Source organism: Camelus dromedarius, chromosome 34 (assembly GCF_036321535.1).
Source record: "Camelus dromedarius isolate mCamDro1 chromosome 34, mCamDro1.pat, whole genome shotgun sequence".
Taxonomy (NCBI): domain Eukaryota; kingdom Metazoa; phylum Chordata; class Mammalia; order Artiodactyla; family Camelidae; genus Camelus; species Camelus dromedarius.
Window position 1 is genome coordinate 9041417 of NC_087469.1, and position 17904 is coordinate 9059320.

General features: G+C 51.2%; 1 protein-coding gene across 2 annotated transcripts in view; it reads left to right on the top strand.

Moving 5' to 3' along the window:
• Positions 1 to 17768, top strand: part of TMPRSS4 (transmembrane serine protease 4) — a 30464-nt gene extending 12696 nt beyond the window's left edge. Inside the window, exons 3-13 of one of the 2 annotated variants that reach the window (XM_010981394.3) lie at positions 1723 to 1836; positions 4487 to 4639; positions 5816 to 5945; positions 8538 to 8648; positions 9596 to 9636; positions 11855 to 12014; positions 13101 to 13267; positions 14243 to 14341; positions 14530 to 14672; positions 16006 to 16155; positions 16590 to 17768. In XM_010981394.3, coding sequence (XP_010979696.2) covers positions 1723 to 1836; positions 4487 to 4639; positions 5816 to 5945; positions 8538 to 8648; positions 9596 to 9636; positions 11855 to 12014; positions 13101 to 13267; positions 14243 to 14341; positions 14530 to 14672; positions 16006 to 16155; positions 16590 to 16601 — 1280 coding nt within the window. In that variant the 3' untranslated portion in view covers positions 16602 to 17768. Of the gene's footprint in view, positions 1 to 1722; positions 1837 to 4486; positions 4640 to 5815; positions 5946 to 8537; positions 8649 to 9595; positions 9637 to 11854; positions 12015 to 13100; positions 13268 to 14242; positions 14342 to 14529; positions 14673 to 15980; positions 16156 to 16589 lie in introns of those variants that run through there. The other variant, XM_031443583.2, reaches the window with a different exon arrangement.
• Positions 17769 to 17904: the final 136 nt, after the last annotated feature.

Consider the following 17904-nt stretch of genomic DNA (forward strand, 5'->3'; position numbering starts at 1 on the left):
AAACTCTCCCTTTTGAGGAAACACACAGTTTCCTATGCTTTCCCCATCCACAGAGTCAATGATATCAGCACGCACTGGGCAGCAGTCTCTGGCAGGGCGCCATCCTCTGCTTTTGAAGAGCTGAGAAAAGAGATAAAGACAGAGACAAAACTAGCCATCATTCCAGGCAGAACAAATGAGAGCTGTAAGGAAAGACAGGAGGGATGTGCTGAAGAGAACAAGCACAGAGCAATTCATTTATTCATTCGTCAGATTATCTGTGAGTGCCGACAATGGGCCAGGCACTGTCCTGGGCCCCAGGGACTCAGCAGGAAACAAAACAGATACAAGTCCCCATCTTCATGCAGACTTCATTTCAGGTAGAGATGGGAGGGGACAGATGGCGTTCAAAATCTGGCGGACATCAGAGGGACTCTGAAAAAAATAAAACAGGGAAGAAGGCGAGGAAAGGTTGGAAGACTGTATTATAAATAGGGAGGACAAGGAAGGCCTCTCAAAGTAAGTGACTCCTGAAGGAAAGACACTTTGGTGCAGGTGAGGGGGAGGAGAGTAGGCCTGTTGCTTTCCAGGCATTCTCAGGGTTGCTATAATTCCTGCCCCACTTCTCCCTGGAGGAGAAGTCCCCGAGTCACCTCCCCAGCTCATTGTCTGCCAGGAGAGGGGACACCAAAGAACCTACCTCTGATACCTTGTGACAATTTAACTTTTCAATGGCCTGTCCGTCTCCTTGAATAGCCATGTGAAATGGACAATATAGTTATTATCAGCCCTGTTTTAGACACCCATAGGCACCCCCCGGCCCCCCTAACCCCTGACTCTTCTGTTCCAGTCCGTCTCCTCCCTGGTGAGAGATTCATCTTTCTAAATATTAATGTGATCACGGCTCTCTGCTGCTCAAAAGCTTTCCATGGCCTCTCACTGTCTTCAGGATAAAATCCAAACCCCTTACCACCAGAGTCAAGACTCTTCTTCACAAGCTGACTTTGCCAGCCCTGCCCCACAACATGCTTTACCCACCTTACATCCCAGGCACACCAGCAGCTCACAGCTCCCCACCCCCAGGACTTCACCAAGCTGGACCCCTCCTCCCTCTCCCATCCGCACCTCCAGGGGCCTACTGAAGTGCCTCAATGGTGTCTGGCGTCACTGGCAGCTAGGTCCTTGTTTGCCTCTTCCTCCAAATTGTAATCTTCTTAAAGATAGGCCCTTTCTAGAGACCAGCTGTGTGTTAAACTGAGTTGGAGATGGGGGCCATTAAGATGCCTTTGTTCACAAGTATGTATTAAGCCTTTACTAAGCACATACTGTGCTGGCAGCCCCTGCTCTCCTCTAGCTTATAGTTTAATCAAGAGATAAGTGAGGAAAGAGGATAAATGATAGTAAAGGGAAAGGGTACATGCCCCTCCTGGGGAGACACAGGTCAGACTGGACAGGGTGGAACATTCCAGAACAGGCTGTCAAAACAAAGGGAAGGTGCCAGGGAGGTTCATTTGAGGGGCGCCTGTGAAAGATGGACAAGCCCAGGTGAGTGAAAGGAGGCGGGGGACTCACGTGCTGAGGAGGCTGAGCCTAGTTTGCAGGAATAAGCCCCTCTCGCCAACCAAAACCGTCCCCAGGGTGTGCCTGCAGCTCAGAACCAGAGGTCATAGGGCAGGGAGGCTGTGCGCCTTGGCAGGGACCTCCTCCAAGTGCTGACTACAGGCTCTTCCCTCCGCCTCTCAGAAGTCACCCCCGTGCGCAAAACCCGCACCTCCCTGGAGACCTTCAAAAAGGTGGGCATCCCCATCATGGCGGTACTGCTGAGCCTGGCGATCGTCACCGTCGCGGCTGTCCTCAGTAAGTGGCAGCCCCCACCCTTCCCCTGCCCTCACCTCAGAGCGCTCCCGCCCTCCACCCTCCCACCCCAGCAGGGTCAAGGGCAGGTGACGCACACAGCTTTGAATCCACCCCTGCTCCAAAGGGAGCCTTCCTCTAAGAGAGCAAGAGAGAGATGAACTCAGCCCCCATCTATCCCAGGTGGCTTCTATCCCAGATGATTTATTCTGCAGGGAGAGCTCAGTTTGCATCAGTTACAAACCCACGTAGGCAATTTGCAGGTGGCCACGCCCCCCTGCTTCCTCCTCCCCAAGTCTGCAGATGAGAGCTGAGTGCATCTGGGCAGCGCTGCTGGCTGGAGGAGCCGGGAGCATGTCTCTGTGTGAGGAGGGGATGCACAAAGGGAAGAGGCATCAGGAAAGACAGTGCCTCTCCCCTCCCTTAGCTCTGTCTTCACCACTGCCAGTGCCTGAGACCCAGTGTGATCCTGGGCAGGCTGTTCTGGGACAAAGGAGAGTGAAATGAGGGAACCTCCATCCCCACAGTCCCTCCCTTTCGGCTGCCATATCCTGTGACTGAGATCTCGCCTTCACCTCCCCCAGTCACAGAAGGCTACTGACCACAGTTTTCACCCAGGGAGTGGGGCTGAGGAGACCAGACTAGGAATCAGGACCCCTGGGACAGGGATCCTGGCACTGCCGTCCTGCTGCTGTGTGATCTTGAGAAAAGCCTTCAGCCTCTCTTAACCTCAGTCTCCTCACTGTGAAACATCGCACCTCCCTCAGGAGGATAGGAGGGGTAATGTGTGTAAAGTACCTGGATAAAAACCAGGTTGTACAAAAGCGTAGGTCATCGCACAGTGTGTACGGATGTGACTGAGGACATATAGTTGCTCATCAGCCAGGATGGCCTTCCAGGGAACCACAGCAGCCTCCTCACTGGAGGACTCTTGGAGATCATCCGATCTAACCCCTCATTCTCCACTTGGGCACTGAGGCAGAGAGAGGCGGTATGGCCGTCGGGGACGGGGCTGCAACAGACCTTTGGGCCTTCAGCTGAGCAGATCCATTTCCACTTCTTCATGGCAGTGGAAATGTAGATCCACAACACAAATGCCACCCAGATCCCTGAGGATGCGCTGGGGCATGAGATGCAGATCATTCCCCTTGACCTTGGCTGACCCAAGGCAGTGGTGGGTTTGCAGCACGTCAGCAGATTTGCCATCCTAAGCTTGTTCTGCTCAGACTGCTATTACGATGAGCTCGCCTTCTCTGAACAGATTCCCTGCCGTAGTGGAGGAAGAAGACGGGGCCAAGTTCAGGGTGAGCCAGGGTGGGTACTAGAACCTAATTTAGAGTCGGGCTCTCCTGTCCCAGAAGACCCTGCATAGCTTCCAGCCTAGGGCCCCTGAGTTCTGAAACCAGAGGAAGTAATGTGAACTTCCATCCTGGACTGAGCTCCCTCAACCTTTTGGCTTCTGGGGGAGGCTGGAGTCACTCTTCCTCACCCTGGCTCCTGACCATGATCCAAACTCTGAAAATCCAGGAAATATCCAACCTGCTCCTTCTCCCTTATTTCTCAAACCAGGAGCATCAGGACCAGCAGGTCACAGCTTAAATTCCTTCAGGGAAGCCGTGGAGAGGCAGCCAAGAGCTTTGGAGCCAGACAGAACCTGATTGAAATCCTAGCTCTACCACACGAGTGCTAAGTGGCCTTGGGAAATAAACCCTAACTCTCTCAATCTCAATTTCCTTTCTTGCAACGCTAGTTAATGATGGCGCCTGCCTCCTAAAACTGTTGTCAGGATTCCACGTGGCAACACAGGGGAAGGTCTAGCAGTGACAGGCAGGGCCATCATCAGACTTGCTACCACCACTTCTCAGGGCAGCCTGCACTGACACTGCCTGCAGACGGGAGCTTCAGGCCAGAGGAGAGTTCAGCTAAGCGGGAGGAGCTAGGAGAGTTTGGAAAAGTGTTGAAAGATCTGTTCCCTGAGGACCTACCAACACCAGATTCATTTTTATCATCCAAGATAACAAACGAGCAGCAGAATCTGAAAGCAGCAGGCAGGAGATAAAACGAAACACCACCAACCCCGTGATGGGTTTTTCAACCCCAGATAAAAACACCTAATTCTATGCAACCAGACCAGAGCAAACATAAAATCTGATTAAATTTAAATTAAAAAAAAAACACCTAATTGTGAAATTGCACTTGATAGCTACAAGACACTTTCACAACCGCCAGCTCACCTAATGTTCTCAACCAAATTGTGAGGCCCAGAAAAGGGAAGTGACTGGTCTAAAGTCACACAGCAGGTGCTCAGGTCTTCAGACTCCAGGCCCAGCACTGTCTCCTCTTCCCAGAGGCACAGTGCCAGCACCTGGGGTTAAGAGGCCAGCAGGGGCTGTTTTTAAATTGCTCCCCACGCGTTATCTTGATTGACTTCTCAGCCATCTTTAGATGTGAGACAGATGTTATTGTCTCCATTTTACAGATGAGGAGAATGAGGCTTAGGACCAACTGCTGCTAAGCGGCAGAACTGGGTCTGGAACCCACACCTACCTGTCTCCAAGCCCAGCATATTTTCAGGGAAACACAGCCTCCCCAGCCCCTAGGCTGCCTGTTTGACCATCAGTCCTCTCTTGCCCTCCCTGCCGTTGCCTTCCAGTCAAAGTGGTTCTGGACAAATACTACTTCCTCTGCGGGCAGCGCCTCCACTTCATCCCGAGGCCACAGGTGTGTGACGGCCAGCAGGACTGTGCCTCAGGGGAAGACGAGCAGCACTGTGTCAACAGCTTCCCCGATGGGCCTCCAGTGGCAGGTGAGCTCAGGGGCTGTGGGGCCAGGGGGGTGGGCAGAGCAGGAAGTCGGCTCAGTTCCCCCTTGGACCACTGCATAGCATCTGCCACCTGACCAGTCAGTTTCCCTCCCTGTAGGAGGGTTCCTAAAAACAGGACCACGTCTCATCTACCAGATCCCCGATACCTGATATGCAGCAAACACTCCGTAAATTTTGATGAACTGATGTGGGCCAGAGGGGACAGGAAACTGTAACCAAGCCTGCCGCATTCCTGCTGCACCTGGGCAGAGGGCTGAATCGGATGACCTTGAGGAGTTCGCTCCTTTCTATGAAAGTTATTATTTCCAGGGCACTAGAAAGAGACAGTAAGGCCACTAACCAGCTATTGATCCTTCTATTCATTAGATAAGTGTTTATTGCTACATGTCATCAAGCAAGACTGAGCCAGGTTCTTCAAAGGGTATTGAGATGTTTTGAACATAAAAACCCATGTTCTTTCTTGGACTGGGCTAGCCCAGCTTGATCTACCTAGTACTTGAGTTCTGAAGAGAAAAGACAGCCCAGGACACAGATGATGGGGGCTTTTGTGATGCAAGTGACTTCCTGTGTATTCTTTTTTTTTTTTAATTGAAGTACAGTTGATTTACGATGTTGTGTTAGTTTCAGTTGTACAGCAAAGTAATTCAGATATATATATCTACATATATATTCTTTTTCAGATTCTTTTCCATTATTGGTTATTGCAAGATATTAAATACAGTTGCCTGTGCTATACAGTACATTCTTGTTTATCTATATTATATACAGTAGTGTGTATATGTTAATCTCAAACTCCTAATTTATCTCTCCCCTCTACCTTCCCCTTTGGTAACCATAGTTTGTTTTCTATGTCTGTGAGTCTACTTCTGGTTTGTAAATAAGTGCAAGCAAAAGGGGGAAATATTTATAATTGTGCCAGGGCAAAGGTCAAAATGGAGACTGTCCCCAGGAAACCTGGTCACCCTAGCTACTGTCAAAAAAAGGCTCGCTCAGGCAAAGCCAAATGGAGGAAATTCCCCTGAGGTTGAAAGGGTTGGGGTTCTGTGATGCTCCCCAGTTCTGGATTGGGGGAGCTTGAGCTGGTCACATGATGAATTCTGAGGGACATGGGCCAGACAGGCCCCTGCCCTGAGCTGACCCGGGTTCCTCCCCTCCCAGTCCGCCTCTCCAGGGACCGATCCACCCTGCAGGTGCTGGACCCGGCCACAAAGAACTGGGCCTCCGCCTGTTTCGACAACTTCACAGAAGCTCTGGCCAAGACAGCCTGTGGGCAGATGGGCTATGACAGGTACCCAGCCCAAGGCTCCAGAGGCTGTCATCTCATGTCACGACCTCTCTGCCTCTCTTTCTTCCCTCCTCTGTCCCCTGTTTCCTTCTTTCCTTCCTCCTTCCTCCCTCTTTCCTAGAAATACAGATATTGGAGTCAGTCAGACAGAACAGCTTTTGAAGCACTTTCCCTTAGAAGTGGCATGAAGTTACATCCGCTAAGCCTCAGTTTGTTCAAGAGTTAATTGCAGGGAGCAATGCCAACCTCATGGGTGGGTTATGAGGGACCAGAGAGAGAATGTATGCCCCTCCCCACCCCCCACCCTCCACAATTCTAGCTCCTTTGCAACCCTTTCCTTTCTTTGACTTCTCAATCCTCACTCCTTCTTGGCTTTGCAGAGTGTTGTCCCTGCCCCAGAATACAAAAGTCTTGTTTACTTATTCAAAGTCCCATCAGTTAAAATTCAGTTTAAATGAATCTGATTTTATTGGGGCTTCACCAGCAATCCCAGCTCTCTCAGCAAATTTCAAAAGCAGCTCCAAATCTTCTGTGGATGAAAAGCACATAATGATAATGATAAGAAGGGTAATTAGCATTATGTACTTATATTCATTTGATCTTGGCAAAAACCAGAAAGGTAGTTATTATTCTATCTATTTTAGAAATAGGTTCAGAGAAGGTAAGTAGCTTGCTTGGGTAGTAGCTGTGGGGCAGAGGGCTAGAATTTGTGCCCAAGACTCCTTAATTCATGGACAGCAGGAGTTCTAGAAGCGTCTCTGTTTCTAGATTGGATAATTCTCTCTTCTCTGGAGTTTTCATCTATAAAGGGACGGGAGGGGAGACAGCTGATCACTCAGAGCCTAAATGGAGAGGAGGGAAAAGGACCCACATATTCAGTTGCAGGTCCCAAACTTCAGGATTCTGAAAAACTGGACCAAGAGACTAGGCAGAAATGATAAATACTAGGCAGACATCATCCCTTCATCAATCACAGAACCCTTTCCCATCAATGCCTAAAGCAGCCTCAAGGTCCTTTCTCAGTACGTGCTCCAGGCAGCCGCTGCTGATGCATCAGATCTGCTTGCCCTTCTGCTCTCTGGTTTTCAGGCTTCCGCTGCTCTCTACCCTCCATGGGGTGCAACTCCCAGGCCCCTCTGGAGAAGACACCCTGCAACCTTCCTTTACTAGGAGAGCTGGGAAGGCACGCCCTGCCCCTGCTGTTCTCTCCGCCCCCAGCATCCACCCAGCCCAGCCTCCCCCATGCAGCCAGCCCCTCCTCCCTACTGCAGCCCAGCCAACTGCAGCGTCTGCTGTCCCCAGCCTAGCTGGCTGCAACTTGATTATGAAACCAGGGTGCCTCCAGGGGCTCCTAAGGTAAAAGGCTCCCGGAATGCCTGCCCTTCTGGAGCTCTTTAAGCCACCTGGCTCCTGAGCTCTACAAGATCAAAGCTGGACAGAATTATTCATCAGTAGGTAACCAGTGAACAGAGGCTAACTCTCCTGGGAATGTCCATCTCCAAATCATGAGTCCCAGGTGCTCAGATTTCCCTGGATGGGAGGACCTTCTTGTCCCATAACTACAAAATGCTACGTGGTTCAAGGTAGGAGGGACTCTAGAAATCATCTGGTCCACCCATCATTTTATAGAGAAGAAAACTGAAGCTTAGAGAGACCCAGAGAGGAATTGTTACCTGCCAAGGGTACACATCAAACTAGTGTCAGAGCCAGGACAAGAACCTCAGTCTTGACTCTTAGCACAAAACCCAGCATTGCCAGACTAACCCTCCAGGTGCCGTGCCTGGGTCCTCCAGGTAGTGCCAGATTCCTGGCTAGGAATGTGAGAATGTGCCAATCAGCCAGCGCCTCGGGTTGACTCAAGCCCTGCACACAGAGCTTGTACTAGCATGACCAGATAGGGAAGGAGGGGAGAGAAGGGAAAGAGGCAGATTCAGCACAGAAACAGTCTGGAAGCTGGGATTAATCAGGGAAGGCTCCTGGAGGAGGGAAGACTTAAACCCATTTGAAAGAAGATTAACATGAATTAGCATAGAGAAAAAGGGAGAGGGGTCCAAATGAGAGTAATGTATGTCTGCATGCATGTGAAGCCTGATCTTGGCCTGTCCTATCTCCAAGGGGGCCATAAATGTATCCCACTACTAAATTCAGACCAGAAGCCTTGTTTGGAGAACCAAATATCCACATCCAGTTCCCTCCAAGGTGATGGGGAAGCTAAGTTCTTTCCTTTGCCTCCTTGTTCCCCTTGCTGTGAACCAGAAGGAACCACTGGGACATGTGGGGAATAGGGCCCGAGCTGGGAGTTACTAAAGGACAGCCCTAACATCTCTCCAGGGCTCTGGGTTCAGGACCAAGAAGGCAAGGCCGTGTCTTTGCTGACGTGGCCTAGAGCTGAGTCCTGGGATGCCAAGGGGAACGTCTCTTATCATCTAGCAAAGCTGCCACCACCCTCATTGACCAAGACCACCCCCACGCCCCTGCCACGCCCTCCCCAGCGTTCTCTGCCGCCCCCTCCCCGGGGGCGGGGGCTACTCCCACCATCTTGGTCTAAACTCCTGCCCCAGCTCACTTCTCTCTGTCTCTCAATCTGCCTCCCAGCGTGAGCAGCAAACCCACCTTCAGAGCCGTGGAGATTGGCCCAGACCAAGATCTGGATGTCGTCAAAGTCACAGAGAACCTCCAGGAACTTCAAGTGCGAAACTCAAGTGGGTAAGTGAGAGGACACCTCTGGCCCACAAAGGCTCACACATGTGTGGATGCTGCCATTAGGCCCGCAGCCAGCCCACCCTGAGCGGACGCAGCAAGGGGGACGTAAGCCAGACAACAGGAAGAACTCCTGGCCAGGCAGACTGTCAGCTGCTGAGAGATAGAGAATCGCATTTCTGAGAGGTTTTCTGCGTTACTTCTTTGTTTTAATACAGGGACACCTGGACAGCGTGTGCTGTCCACACACTGGTGGCCTTTTCATCAGTCAAACAGTAAAACCAAATTTCTTTCCTATTGTTTTATGGTTCCTATTAAGCTCAACAGGCAAGATTCCAAAGGCTACATTGTCCTTTCTGCCACTCACTCAAGCCCGAGTACGCCCTCCCCACACTCCCAGCTCTCCAGATGAGGGACTGCATGGCCTTTGTCAATGGCCTGTTCCGGTGCCTGCCACCTGGCATCTAAAGGAAAACTGTCACCCTGCAGCAGAGTGGCTCAGAGAGGCTGCTGGCCTCTTCGCACTCAGGGATGTTACTGGGGGCTGCTTATTCATCAAAGCGCAAATCTTGAAAAGGACAGGTGTAGGGGCAGAATGATCATTTGCCTGGAATTTCATCAAAATCCCATTCCTCTTCCGTTGGGAAAGCCCTCAGTGTCGCAGACACTGCCCCAGCCTCTGCTTTCTTCCATCTCAGGCTGCTGAGAGCTGTGACTCAAGCAGCACCCAGCACAGAGTAGATGCTTATCAGCAAAGGTGTTGAATCCAATTGAACTGACTTGAACTCAACTGGGCGGTAGTGCAGTTTCTAGACAGCCCCCACCACCATGCAGGTTCCATATTTCCCGGGTGGTGGAAGGGGACTTGAATCAATAGTGCCAGGAGACCCGAGTCTGTGCCTCCCAGGCAGAGGACAAGCAGAAACCACACAGCGCCTGTGTCTCCCTTCCAGCCCCTGTCTCTCCAGGTCCCTGGTTTCCCTGCACTGCCTTGGTGAGTACACCCCATCTCTGAGGGCTTAGGTCCTGGGCCAGCACTAAGCAGTGAGAAGACCTTCACCCTCATTCATAAATCCCTCAGACTCCAAATTTCACTCTATAATATCCCAAACTTACTCCTTTGATCTTGAGCTTGTACGTCAATGCTCCTTCAAGTGGTTGGAGTTAAGAACACCCTCCTTCCTTCCATGCACAGCCCACACAACCTGAGCACGGACCTGGGGGGGAGAGCAGGAGAACTGGAAAGTGCAGGAGTGGGCCTCCACCAACCTCCCATCCCTGGTCAGGGCCCACGTAACCTCCTCTGTCGCAATCAGCTCATCTATCCAAGATCTGATTCCCACAGTCAGCTTAGCAAAGATCATTGCACAATTAGAATGTGTCTAGCACTGTCAGGGGCTGGATGGAAGGAGAAGATACCAAAAAAGGAAGAAGATTGGCCACTATCCTCAGGAGCTTTTGTCTGAGAAAAGAGAGGTGCGAGGCCTCATGCAGGAAGTGCCAAACTGAGCAGCGGTCCTCGCTGACAGGCTTCAGAGAGAGTTACAAGGGGTTGGGGGTGGGTGGGGGTCAGGAGAGCTAGGCACCAGTCCCACTGGCTTCCATTGTGACCTTGAGGAATTCACCTGACCTCTTTCTGAGGTTTATCTTCCCAAGAAGCCCTTTAGTCTAACTACGCAAGAGGATGCCAGGAGATGCCCTGGCTCCCAGAGGAAATAAGAAGGAAAAAACAAGCCCTGTGGCCCTGCTCAGCCCACCAGCCTCACGGGAGAACTGAGCAGAGCCTGGCAGAATGGCCAGAAACTGGGTAGCCCGAGAGGAGGAAGGTCGTCACCACTGCCTTTGCAGTTTAGCAGTCATACATGCTTCCCTGATGGATGTGAAGATTTTAATCATTATCATTTGACCCCCACGGTACCTAGTGAGTAGGGGCTGACACGTGGTGGTCAGTCAATGAATGAGTGAATGAATGTTCACATCCCCTGACATGCTGTGCTGAACAGCGCTGAAATCACAAAGAGGCTTAAGACACAGACCCTCCCTTGAGGAGACTTCAGTCTTGTTGAGAAGACAAGACAAGAACTACAACAACATGGCAGGCCAGCTGACACCCAGGCCGGCTGTGGAAATGCCAAGATAGGAAAGTGCCCAGGGATCGGTGGCCTGGAGGTGGTGCCAGGCTCAACGTTACAGAATGAACTGTAGCCTCCAGGAGGGGAGGGGCCATGTCTGTCTCTCTGTCTCATCCACCACTCTCTTCCCTGCACCCTTGAGACACAGTGGGCACACAATTCAAATTTGCTGAGTGATCAACGATTTAGACAAGCATCCCCGGGTCTTCCTGGAGCAAAAACAGAATGACTGTTTAGAGAGCCACCAGCAGGTCGATTCAGCTAGATGGAAACTTTATTTAAGGACAGCGGGAGGCTGCCAGGAAGGGGAGTTTAAACTCTTCCCTGCAGTCAAAGGGGGATGCTAAGGGGCTTTGAGTGGTGAGTGAGGTGACGTCTAGGAAGCACTGTTTGGAATTAGATGGTGTTGAAAAGGCACCTGCCAGGCACAAGCCCAAAAGGGCGGTAGCCCTTCCCCCTTAGAATCACCACTGTGGCAGCGACCGCCAGAAGGATTAGAAAGGCTGAGAACAGGGCGGGGAGGTGGAATTGGAAATTTTTACAAGAGTTTGCGAGTCAGATGTGAGAGCCAGGAGAGTGGGATGTGAAAGAGGGAACAGGATGTCAACTTGGGAGACTCTGTCAGCGGGGGAAGGGACTTGGAGAAAGGTGAGTTGAGGATGGGAAGATCCATTTCTGGCACTTTCTTCCCACTCTCCAGTCCCAAAGCAGCCTGTGGGTGTCCGTTTACTCAGAGGGAGCAGCTGGGACCCCACCTGGGCAGGACTTTCCTAATTCTGTGTCCCTGTTTAGTCTGAAGGTCATGAATTCCCAGCACAATGGACACGCCCCTGTTCACAATATAAACGTCTAAGCATGTTCAAAGCTGAAAAAGGGAGAGGGAGATTGGGGAAAGCCTGGGTCTGGGACACTCAGTATCTCCCCATGAATAATTCAAAATGGGCCTGGTCCTCCCACCTCCAGACCCCTACATGCCTGTCATAAGGGCCCTGCTCAGGATAGACTTGTGGCTCTAGGGGAGGCAGCCCCCTTCCCCAAGAGCCTGACTCCTGCTTTCTCCCTCCTTCCTACCGGGTCCAGCCTGCGGGCAGAGCTTGAAGGCCCCTCGGGTGGTGGGCGGGGAGAAGGCCTCTGTGGATTCTTGGCCTTGGCAGGTCAGCGTCCAGTATGACAAACAACACATCTGTGGAGGGAGCATCCTGGACCCCTACTGGATCCTCACAGCAGCTCACTGCTTCCGGTAAGGCCCAGGTGGGAGGAAGACTCCAGGGTCAGAGCCATGGAGGGGCCTGGGTGCCTGGGTCCCCTGTCTCTCAACCTGTTTTCTGATGCTCTCAGTCCCCCTCGTCTCCCTCTACAGACCATGCACCAGGGTGTGGCCAGCCCACTGAGACACTGGACAAGATGTCCTTTGTTAGGCCTTGGGGTCTGAGCAGAGGTTGCTGGTCACCAGACCTGACCTCTTCTCTTCCAGGGGGGAAGCTATCAGATACCCAGTGTCCTCACTCCCTCACCCCCGGTTTCATTCACTGCACAGAAGCTCTTCCCATCTGCCTAAAGTCCAGAGGACTCTCTCCCTCTTTGCTGGTCTTCTAGGAAGTGGTTCTGGCTTCAGAGTCACTGCCACTCCCTCATTACATCCAGAAACTTAAAAAAACAAGTACAGATTCTCTTACAGGCCAGCAGAGAGAGGCAAGCCCGCATCTCTGGGGAAGGACCACTCCAGGCCCTCTTTGCTTTCATTCATTCATTCATTCCATATCTATGAGTACCTTAGGTACCAAGTGCCACATCATACGCCCTCATGCATTAGACTCCATCACTGCCTTAGAGGAGCACACAGTGTAGACGAGTGATTCGTAACCTCTTTGGAGAATCTAACAAAAGCTATAAACCTTTCCCTGGAAAACCGCTCCTGAGCACTAAGCCGTGTCTGATGTCGAGGGGAAGAAAGACCAGGGAAATATAAGGGAACTGACCGCAATACAAGCACCACATGGGGACCACGGCCAGCAGAAAGCATTGGAGGAGAGAGTGTCAGGACCCCAGAGCGCAGGCCCTGGGAACAGCCTCTTCCCTAGCCCCCCAGGGGGCGGTTTCCTTTGGCAAGTTTCCCCAGGAAAAAGGATCCAACACCCCTTTTAGAATTTGGTCTGTGGTGGTGATTTCTCAGACTGCCCCTTCTCAACTTCCCCTGCTCTCACCGGCATTACCTCCAAAGGCAGGGGCATCTAGCGCCCCAATCCCCAGGGCTGTGGGGACCTATCCTTTGGCAAAGCCTCCTCATGCTTGGCTCAGACCTGAACCCCACTGTCTCTGCCCCCAGGAAGCATCTCGATGTGTCCAACTGGAAGGTGAGGGCTGGCTCAGAGAAACTGAGCAACTTCCCATCCCTGCCTGTGGCCAAGATCTTCATCACTGAGCACAACTTCATGCTCCCCAAAGAGAAGGACATTGCCCTCGTGAAGCTGCAGTCCCCACTCACGTTCTCCGGTGAGGGATGGCACCTGGGAACAGAACTCCTACTCTGCCACTCGTTCATTCACTAAGTGGCCTTGGTCATGTCGATTCTCCTCCCAAGACCTGTTTGCCCATTGTTTCCAGCAAATACATCAGCCTCACATCACTGATGACACGAGGCCTGCTCGAGGTATCAGGAGACACCCCAGCCCACCTTTGCCAGTGATTCTTCTGAGGTCTGTTTTCTCCATGTGGAGCACCTCAAGCGAGAATCGTAGATTCATTCAGTCCTAGAGTTGTGAGGGACCTAAAAGGTCCCCTAGTCCATCCTCCACCCCGACCAATGACAAGAGCCTGTACCACCTCCCTGCCGAGGGGCCACTGTGTCTGTTTGCTCTCCTCCAGGGGCAGGGAACTCACTACTGTGAGGGAAGCTCATAGGCTCTTTGAACAGCTCTGTTTAATGACTCACACTTACATTGGGTTGTATTTAGACCAGCATTTCCGGTGGTTGGCTCCACAGGACACTGGTCCCTTGGGGAGAAAAGGGGTCCATTCTCACATAAGTTTGGGAAACATTTTTATACTATGCCTCTCTTCCTGGAGCATATTCATGTATATTAATGATACGAGAGGTATTTTCTTTAAATTTTTTTTGCAGGGGTTAGCTAGGGGTTTATTTATTTATTTACTTTTTCAGTGGAGGTGCTGGGGATTGAACCCAGGACCTCGAGCATGCTAAGCATGCACTCTACCATTTGAGCTATACCCTCCCCTCCTTTTTAAAATTTTTTTCAAGAGGTTTTTAAAACTTTTTAAACAATCTGTTTTATTGTGTTTAACTCACACTTTCTACACTTATTTGACTACAGAACCTCCTTCTCCTAACACTTCTATTACCATCCATGGCACATATGCTATTGAAACCGTGTGGTCAGCTCTTACAGAGGGCTTAGCTGCCAGGCTCTCTGAAACCTTGCTTTCCTCTTCCTCTCTGCCTCCTGGCAGGTACAGTCAGGCCCATCTGCCTGCCCTTCTCTGATGAAGTGCTCGCTCCAGCCACCCCAGTCTGGGTCATTGGATGGGGCTTTACGGAACAGGGTGGAGGTAAGTCCTGGGCTCAGGACCACAGGCCTGAGAGAACAGTTCCCAGAGGTGATGGGAAGGAGGACCATCCTTTAGAAAAATCCATCTTGGAGGTCCAAGCACCATCATGCCAGGCAACCCAGAGAATTATCCTGGGCTGGGGGGGTAGAAGGCAAGAATGGGAATGCAAGTGTGTTTTCTGCCTCCAGGGAAGATGTCTGACACACTGCTGCAGGCATCCGTCCAGATCATTAACAGCACACGCTGCAATGCAGAGGATGCATACCAGGGGGAGGTCACCGAGAAGATGCTGTGTGCAGGCATCCTGGAGGGTAGCGTGGACACCTGCCAGGTGGGGCCTCCAAGGATCATGAGGGGATTATACAGCTAGGGATGTCTGTCCTGGAGATTCAGAGGCTCAATGCCCCACTTGAAGTCTTGCATATGGGGAGCACTCAATCTCTGACAAAGGGAGGAAGGTGGAGAGGGAGGGAAGGAAGGACTATAGTCAGATATACATATAAGAATGGATGGATGGACAGATATAGATACATAGATAGATACAATCAGAAAGATTTCAAATGTGTATTTCACAGACACAGATGATGCTTCCCTCCCCACCCGCTCTCACCCGCCATCATGTGCAGAAGTCTGAGCCCTTAGAGGGCAGGAATCCCACGCCTGTTTTCTCTGTAACTGCCCTCAAACTGCTCAGCTACACTGGAGAAAGCCCACCTCATGCTGGATGAGCCCTGGTGCAGTGTCCCCTCACCCCACCCCTACTGGCCAACTCCTGAATCCCTTCTCATGTCCCCACCCAGAGGATCTTCTGAACCATTTTCATTAAAACTCCAAAACCCGATTCCCGCCCCCCTCCTAAGTCATGAAATTCCTTCACTCAAGAGGCATCTCTTAGTCATCTCTTGATGTCAGGTAAATGCTGGCCGTTGGGGACAGTGTCTTCCCTTGGGGAGCTCACAGTGGTGGGGGTGGGGGCTACATAAACAGGTAGTTCAGCTACAGTGGTACTGGGTTCTGAGGAGGAAGCCCCAGAGGCTGTAAGAGCTGGTAAGAAGGACATTCAAATAAGTGCCCTTTTTACTATCTGACATTTTCTAGTCTGGTTTGTTGTTTGCTTTTTTCCCCTTCCCTCCTTCCCTCCTTCCCTCCCTCCCTCCCTCCCTCCCTCCTTCTCTCTCTTTCTCTCTCTCCCTCCTCCCCTCCTTCTCTCTCTCTGTTCCATTTGATTCTAAGCTCCTCGAGGGCAGAGATCTTTCTTCTTTTCATTGCTTGAATCCCAGTTGTCTAGAACAGTGGCTGGCAGGAAACTGGCCCTCCTGAAGTGGTCAAATAAATTTGGGAAATACTAGGTTCAACAGAGATAACCAGGCTTTCTTCCTGCAGGACCTCTTAGAGCCCTCACTGTGCTAGTGCGAGTTGTGAAGAGAGGGCTGACAGCACACCCACAACTCACTTGACCACAGACAGAACCCTCCTGCCCCAAAAGGGAAGGGCATTCCAGGCTGCAGGAACAGCATGAGCAGAGGGGTGAGGGTGGAAAAGCAGGGGGCGCTAGAGAGCAGGGGAACAGATGGGCCAGGAAGTGAGGGGAGGAAAGAGAAGCCCACCCCTCCATCTGACCCCTGCCTGCCCTCCCCAGCAGCCCCTGCTCTGGCCTCTCACAGGGTGACAGCGGTGGGCCTCTGATGTATCACTCTGACCAGTGGCAAGTGGTGGGCATCGTGAGCTGGGGCCATGGCTGTGGGGGCCCGAGTACTCCGGGAGTGTACACCAAGGTCACAGCCTATCTCAACTGGATCTACAATGTCAGGAAGGTGAGCATGTTTGCCCTAGCCGTTGTGCCCTCCCTCCATTCCTCTCCCCTGAGGGTACCAAACCATCCTTAATGGTGCTGAGATACCCCTTAGCATCCCAAATAATCTTCCTGCCTAGCAAATGACAACCTGGGATTCCATCATTAAGAGCTGAAATTCCTTAGATCAGAGATTGCACTAAATGCACATCTCTTAGGGTATGGAACACACTCAGTTTGACCCTTCTCTATTCTCTGGCGGAATGAAACTATCAGACACTTTCCAGAGAACATATTCTTATAAGAGGGAGGGTGGAAAGGCTTATGAGATTTCCTGGCTCCTAGAGAGTAGAGAAACGAGCAAAGAGCTTCAAAAAAAGGAAGACTAATTTTGCATGCCACCATTTTGTCCAGTTTCAAAGCATCTGACTTCTTTGTTGGTCTCTTTGATTCTAGTCTGATCCATGATGCTGCTGCTCCCCTGCAGTGCTGAAAACTGCTCCCCCCAACCCTGCCCATGTGGGGGTCCCCCAGAAATCAGACACAGAGCAAGAGCCCCCTTGGGCACACCGTTCTGCCCACAGCCTCAGCATTTCTTGGTGCAACAAAGGACTTCATTTCCTGTAAGAGCCCCCACAGCCCACAGGCACGCAGGAGGAAGTCAGCAGCCCTGGCTCAGCTGCCCCGGATGCTCTCAGCATCCAAAGGGGAAGAGACACAGCCCAATGAACAAGCCAGCCTCCAGGCCGAGGTCTCAGGAGGCATCACTAAGCCAAGAAGGAACTTTCTACTCTACTGAATAGAAATAGATGCCTTTCTGAGAGCCCAGATCACCACAGACTGGAGAGGAGGAGGAGGGGATCTGAGCCAGCACTCTCCCTCCCCACCCATCCCCAAGCCCACCCGAACAAGAAAGCCCTTATAATGTAAAGTGCGTTGTCCTACTGTTAGCACAACTACTGTTACTTGCTTTTGTTATTGTTACCTCAATGGCCACTGTTATTAAACTGGTATGTGAAGTCTTTGACATAGGCTGACTGGGCTATGAACCATGGCTCAGCTCTGAGCCAAGGTGATTGAACTATGACCTTTATTCTTTGGCCTGAGTAGGAAAAGTTCTTGGGGATACGACTGAGTCTCAAAGTGAAAGAAAAGAAGACATGGAGACCAGAGATGATGGATAAGGGCAACAGTGGGGAAGCCAGGGTCAGTAAGTCTCTTCTTCACAGGACCTGTCCCGTTGCCCTCCTCCCCTTCCTCCCTGCTGTGACATCAGCCATAGTCCAGAGAGAACCTATGACTGGGGAAGGAGAGGATTTGGGCACTCAAGGCCGACATTAAATCATGGTGCCCCCAAGTGGCTGGAAAGAGACATTGCGCCTTTAAATCCTTTAAATCCGCCTGGTGAAAACTGGATGTGGTTTTTAGCATTCATTTGAAAAAAGTTGTTTACCACCTGCCAGGTATGAGATGGTCTCCAAGCTGGGTTCTGAGGATATAAGTATAAGTTCCCTCACTCAAAGTGGTCAGAAAAGTAAGCCCCGTGGACTTCTCCGGCAGCTGTATGGAAGCCCAAGTATTCTGAGGATCTTCTTGCTATAGTTAAGCCAAATCCTAGATAAAATATACTTGCTAATGGCTGACTAAGTTCTTAATAAATAATAGAAATCCTCAAAGGCCAAAAAATCAAAATAAAATAAAACAATGATCAGAACCATGAGTTGAAACTAAGGTGGAGCAACAGCTAACTTAAATCTTGGGTGGCCCCAGG